This window comes from Mustelus asterias, chromosome 3 (assembly GCF_964213995.1).
Source record: "Mustelus asterias chromosome 3, sMusAst1.hap1.1, whole genome shotgun sequence".
Taxonomy (NCBI): domain Eukaryota; kingdom Metazoa; phylum Chordata; class Chondrichthyes; order Carcharhiniformes; family Triakidae; genus Mustelus; species Mustelus asterias.
The window spans coordinates 29,801,437-29,808,131 of record NC_135803.1 but is presented as its reverse complement, the minus strand read 5'-3'; the positions used below and the strand labels follow the sequence as shown (position 1 = coordinate 29,808,131).

Here is a 6,695-nt window from a genome sequence, read left to right as displayed (position 1 = left end):
TCACCTGACCCACACTAGTAAAGGAGCAGTCTGCACCCCCAACGCCAACATATTTTATGCTGACTGGGAAACCAGGAGGAACACCCTGCTCTTCTCCAACTGATCCCTATAGGGATCAGTTGGAGAAGAGCAGGGTGTTCCTCCTGGTTTCCCAGTCAGCATTCATCCCTCATTCAACTCATCCAAAGCTGATCATTTATGTATATTTTATATTGGCCTATACCTCCGCATACGCAACCATCATAATCTTCAGCCCTAAAATGTAGCTCTTTTCAGGGCTGACGTATTCCATGCCAACAGTTTCAAAGTATGTGTGTAGAGGAAGCAAGTAGGGTGAGTGCTTTATGCAAATACTCTGACCCTAAAAATGTCAGGGGATTTTAATCTCGGTGTAAATGCCTTCAGCCACATTGCAACCTTACTTACAGCGTGAAGTTACATAGAAACTCAGGACCATGTTTCCTAAAACTCATAGTCCAAAAATGTGGTGAACAATTATTATAGTCATTGCACTTAATGTGAAAAGTGATTTTATTCAATAAATTGCTTTACCATTTCAGATTGACTGAACACCTTGAAAACATGACAATTTTTCATAGCCTGGATCAAGTGTGTCCACAAGTGGCAGTGAAATCAAATGGAATCAATTCTACTAGTAATCAGAATGGCTCGGGACTAGTTTCATACCAAAGTAAGATTTTGTAATAAATCACACAATCATCATTATCAAGTGATATTAATTACACATGATTTAGTAATACATTGCCATACTTCATGAGTTTTAACCACACATCATCGCTATGGACCAGCTCAGGTAAATAAATCATGTGTATTTTCTTTGTGGTGATGCAGTTAACAAATCCAATGAACAGTAATCACGATGGAACGGATCAACTAGATTGAAATTCTAGTGTGGATCCTGAAATGGAACAACACTGCCAATTCTAACCTCACATTGATAAAATATCCAGAAACAATTCTTCTATCCATGTTTGATACATCATTTGTACACGCATCAATGAACTCTGTTTAATAGAGTGTTATGATTAATTAAACTGGGGAGAGATGATTTCCATTGAATTGATAATGAAAAGATATAAGTTTAAACCATAACCAAGTGAGCAAAGAGAGAATTTCAGAAAAAGCTTTAAAGGGTGACAGCACGAAATAGTCTACTGGAAACAAAAATGCATAAAAGTTTTTAAAAAGAAGGAGGCTTAATATTTGAAAATTAATTTTTTTAACTTGTTCCCAAAATGCGCTAGGTGGAGAACTCTTTCAGAGAGTGCAGTGGGCTGAATGGTGTCCTATAAAATTACAACACCAGTCTGTCTACTTTACCAGTGCTAATGCAGCAGAACTCAATCCCTCCTCATTTCAGTGAATTCTGTTTCAAATCCCATTGCCGATGTCATTTACAAGATAGAAGAAGGTGTAATATACGTCTGAGTGTGTGCCAGCCATACACAAACATTGTACTAAACTAAGTGGCAGAGCAGGCTCAAGCTTCTGTAATCTTCTGATCTGTGGAGGAATGGCCACGAAGAATATCTCCTCTTCTGTCCTTCTGCTCCCAGTGGCTCAAGCTGGCATCTTTTGAAAGCTGGAATCAAGGACCTTCCTCCAAGATATTTTTGGCACCTTTTAGCAGGCATCAGTGGGAATCATGCTCCACAGACATGAATTCTGCTGAGACATGGAGATCATAAGGAATGGAAATCTTAGAGAAGCCACAGGGGATTCTCCAGTCCTGTCCACGGAATGCCTATAATCACTCCTCTCAGGACGATAGTACAATGATAAAACAGAGAATTATTGGATTCCACCTTGCTCCCACTCAGAATTTCAGGACCTTTAATTTCTTCCCGATAGTTTTTAGACGGAAGCAACCATGGATTTCTATGATTTCCATTACAGTTTAATTATCAGAGAAGTACTGGTAACACAGTGTGCTTTCACTTTGAAAAATGACAACACAATAATTATTTTGTCTTTGCATGTCATCCAGTAAAGTAGACGTTCCTCAAAAATTCAAGGTTTCCCACAACTGCCTTGTGTTTGTCTAATTAATGCTGACTCACTAAGACAATAATATTTAAACACATATTGATGCACGATTAATTCACTCGGGAGGCTGGATCGTACCCAGGAAATAAAGGCTTTTATTAGTAACAAGAATGGAGCATACTGCTTAACAATACAATCCCAGACTAAAGGGTCACTAGGCAGCGCAGTGACCTTTATACTCCTATAGGTAGGCGGAGCCAACCGGAGTGTACCACAGAACAATACCAACAGGTGGAACACCCCAACCCTAACCCCAACAGTAACAAGAGTAACATATGTACAAGTACCCATAGTGATAACCATCTATGGTTCAGTACCCATAGTGGTAACCATCTATGGTTCAGTACCCATAGTGGTAACCATCTATGGTTCACCACACATGTATAATTCCTTAATAAGATACCTATGAATTTGTGTTTTGAATATGAATAACCGGTCTGATCAATCCAGTTAGTAGAGCACAGAACGTTCTTCCACAGGCAGTAAATCCAATTGCCTGCAAATATTTCAGTCAATCAATAAAACCTGTAAAGAATTAAGAACTCATTCATAAATGTGCTCGCAGATCTTTTCTTGACTTGTGGAAACACAATTTATATAATCCCGCAAACTGCAACATATTTATTTTAGTTTTGCAGAAATACAAACTCTCAAATGGTTTGTTTGGGACATCTGTCCACCAGGATTATATGAAATGGAATAGTCAAGCTCACCTCTTGAGCCCGTTCCACCTCTGTCATTCAATAAGATCATATACGAACTATGGGGCAATCTTACTCAAAAAAAAATTTCTTTAAATGATTATTTTTCCATTATACCTCAGCAGATACTGCCACCGACTTGGAGAGAGATGCAATTAAATCTATTTCCAGGGCAGATGACATCAGTAACAACTTTGAGGCATACATCTTCATACCTAACAACTCTTTCAGTAAGGATTTTTCTGATCAAATAGTTTTAGTTTCTGTGTTTGAAAATATAAGACTTGCAATCAGAATTTATTGTAATAAGTGGAAATGTTTTGATTTGATAATGGAGACTATGGTTGGTGGACCGCTGAAATTGTTTGTCACGCATGTTGCGAATGTACAGTTCATGGTTAATGTGTTTTTGAAGACTATATTTTGTTTTGGGAATTGAAGTTTTGACTGTGGAGAATGGGGTCATCCGGTTGGGAAACTGATGAGCAACCCTGAGGTGAAAGCAACTCAAACAAGCTTGGAGTTTAAAAGGTTGGGTTGCTCATCTTACAATGTTGACTTCAGAGGTCACAGCTAGAAAGATAATATTATAAATAGCAGGATAATTAATCTGAGCTTTATAATGGTGTCAGTAAGTCTGGGAAGCTTTGTTGTGTCTTTATTAGAAATATGAGTTATTTTAGTAAATTATGTGGTTTGCCAGAGTCAAGAAATTATTTTGGAATTAAAAGGTTGTAAAAGCCATTTACCTCTTCAGATCAAAGGAAAAAAATAAAGTTAGGGATAATTAACCTAAAGGCTGATGTGAGGAAATTCACTGGAGGAAGAAGCTCCACATAAATCCTCATCCTCAATTGTGGAGGAGCCCAGCACATCAGTGCAAAAGGCTGAAGCATTGGCAACAAACTTCAGCCAGAAGTGCCAAGTGGATAGTCCATCTTCAGCCAATTCGAATTACACCATGTGATGTCAAGAAATGGCTGAAGGTACTGATTCCTGCATTGCAATGAGTCCTGACAATGTTCCAGCAATAATACTGAGGACTTGTGCTCGAGAAATTACTGCACCCTTAGCCAAGCTGTTCCAGTACAGCTACAACACTGGCATCTACACAGCAATGAAGAAAATTTGCTAGGCATGCCCTGTACAAAGGAACAGGTCAAATCCAACCCAGTCAAATACTGCCCCATCAGTCGACTCTCGATCATCAGTAAAGTGATGGAAGGGGTCATCAATAGTGCTATCAAGCAGCACTTGCTTAGCAATAACCTGGTCACTGACGCTCAGTTTGGGTTCTGTCAGGGTCACTGAGCTCCCAACATCATTACAGTCTTGGTTCAAACATGAACAAAAGAGCTGAATTCCAGAGGAGATGTGAGAGTGACTGCCCTTGACATTAAGGCAGCATTTGTCCAAAGATGTGTGTGTTAGTTTAGTTGGCTATGCTCAATTTCCCATTGGAGTCAGGAAGATTAGCAGGGTAAATACGTGGGGTTACGGGGATATGACCTTGGTGGGATTGTTGTTGGCAGGCTCAATGAGCCGAATGACCTTTTTCTGCACTGTAGGAATTCTATCATTCTATGATTCTATGACTGAGTATGTTATCAAGGATCCCAAGCATGACTGAAGTCGAAGGGAAGCAGGGAGAAATCATTCCACTGGTTGAAGGAAGGTTGTTGTGGTATTGGAGGTCAATCATCTCAGGTCTAAGACATCATTGCAGGAGTTCCTCAGGATAGTGTCGTGGGCCCAATCAACTTCAGCTGTTTCATCAATGACCTTCCTTCCATCAATTGAGTCAGAAATTGGGGTGTTCGCTGATGATTGCTCAATGTTCAGCATCATTTGCGACTCCTAAGACACTGAAGCAGACCATTTAAAATGTAGCATGACGTGGACATTATCCAGGCTTGGGCTGACAAGTGGTGAGTAATATTTGTGCTTCACAAGTAGCAGGCAATGACTATCTCCAACAAGAGAGAATTTAACTATCACCTCATGACATTCAATATCATTATCATTACTGAATCTCCCACTATCAACATCCTGGGTTTAGCATTGACCAGAAACTGAACTAGATTAGCCATTTAAAAACTGTGGCTACAAGGGTGGTTAGAAGCTAGCAATCCTGCAGCAAATAACTCACCTCCAGACCTTGTAAAGCCTGTCCCCCATCTACAAGGAGTGTAATGGAATGCTCTTCACTTGCCTGGATGAGTTCAGCTCCAACAGCACCTGAGAAGATCGACACTATTTAGGGTGCCTATTTGATTGGCACCCTAATAACAAACTTTCAATTCCTCTACGGTGTGTACCATTGACAAGATGCATTGTAGGAACTCGCCTTCCAAACCCATGACCACTACCATCTAGAAAGACAAAGGCAGCAGACACGTGGGAACACCACCAGGAAGTTCCCCTCCAAGCCACTCATTTGGAAATGTAGCACAATTTCTTCATTATTGCTGGGTCAAAATCCTGGAACTCCCTCACTAACAGGGCTGTGACTGTACCTACAGCTGCAGCAGCTCATTACCACCTTCTCAAGGGAAATTAAGGATGGATGATAAATGCTGGCCTAAGTCATTGACGGGATGTGAGGTAATGGTAATTACTAGGATATCGATATCAGCAGATACAGCAATGGCAATGCCATTGCATGTCAATGTCCCGATTTTAAAAAAAAATCTGCCATGGTGGGATTAGAAGCCAGGTCACCAGAGCATTACCCTAGATCTCTGAGGATTACTAGTCTAACAACAATATCACTGCACCACTGCAATCCTGAGGTTGAGTGACCCTCATTTAAAATTCCTTCTTGGATCTGAAGAAAGTAATTGATTTACAATCTTTCATTGTTTGCAGAATGCTTCTAAACTGGCTGTCATTCTCTAAACAAAACTTCTTTCTGGTCTGCCCTTACTTCAAGGATTGGAGAGGTCATGTCTCCAGTTCTTTAGCTAAGTAAGATCACCTTCTGTTATGATCTTGTCTTTTTAGCTGTTAATCTCAAGTCAACATGGCCCCAACATTTTAAGTGTAATAAACTCCAAGCTTGTTTTAAATACAATTATCCCATTTTCTACTGTTAACTTTTAGCTTTAGGTATTAAAGTTATGTTCTAAAACACTGCAACCATGATCGAGATATTTGCAAAAACAGTAACACGTCATATATAAAAACTGATCTGATTTGAATTGTACATCTTAAGCAATATCACATTTTGGAAGGGGGAACAGAATTAGCAACATTCTGCCTTTTATGATGAATGTAAAAAATGGTCTGTTGAATCCTAATTATTAATCATTACTTCTCAATTCAATTATAACTTTCTGCTTGTTTCTTATCCTTAATTCAGATGCTGATGCTCGCTTTGGATTTGTGCTCTATAAGGACTCTTCATTGTTTCCAACCCCGAAAAAGAAAGCCAGTATTATGTTGAAGACTCCAGTAATAAGTGGCACTGTGGGTAATCACACTGGTACCCTCAAGGAACCAGTAACAGTAAAATTAAGGAAAAAAGTAAGATCATTATTAGCTATAAAAGCTAATTATAAAATGCAAAAAGTGCAATTTGCCTTTCATCTAACTTAGAAAATTACTTTATGAATAGAAGTGGATGTGAACTAGAGACTTTAAACAGATTGTTCATTGGTTGGGCAATTTTATATCAAGGAGGGGAGACTTTCATTTATAAAGTATCTGATTTATGCATAGCAAGCTCCCACAAACGGCAATGTGATAATGAGGAGATATTCTGTTTTAGTGATAATGATTGAGGGATAAATATTGGTCGGCACATCCTGGATAACTCCTCTAATCATCTTTGAAATTCTACCATGGGATCTTTCACATTTACCTGAGAGGACAAACTCATCCTCAGTTTAATGTTTTTTTACCCAGAAAATAGTCGCTCCAACCGTG

The 6,695-nt window shown here is 39.2% G+C and overlaps 1 protein-coding gene across 1 annotated transcript in view; it reads left to right on the top strand.

The window, feature by feature from the left end:
* The first annotated feature begins 565 nt into the window (after positions 1–565).
* Positions 566–6,695, top strand: part of LOC144483282 (adhesion G-protein coupled receptor G7-like) — a 28,442-nt gene continuing 22,312 nt past the window's right edge. Inside the window, exons 1-3 of the mRNA XM_078202030.1 lie at positions 566–691; positions 2,891–2,998; positions 6,130–6,293. Of these exons, the coding sequence (XP_078058156.1) occupies positions 583–691; positions 2,891–2,998; positions 6,130–6,293 (381 nt within the window). The 5' untranslated portion in view covers positions 566–582. The remainder of the gene's footprint in view (positions 692–2,890; positions 2,999–6,129; positions 6,294–6,695) is intronic.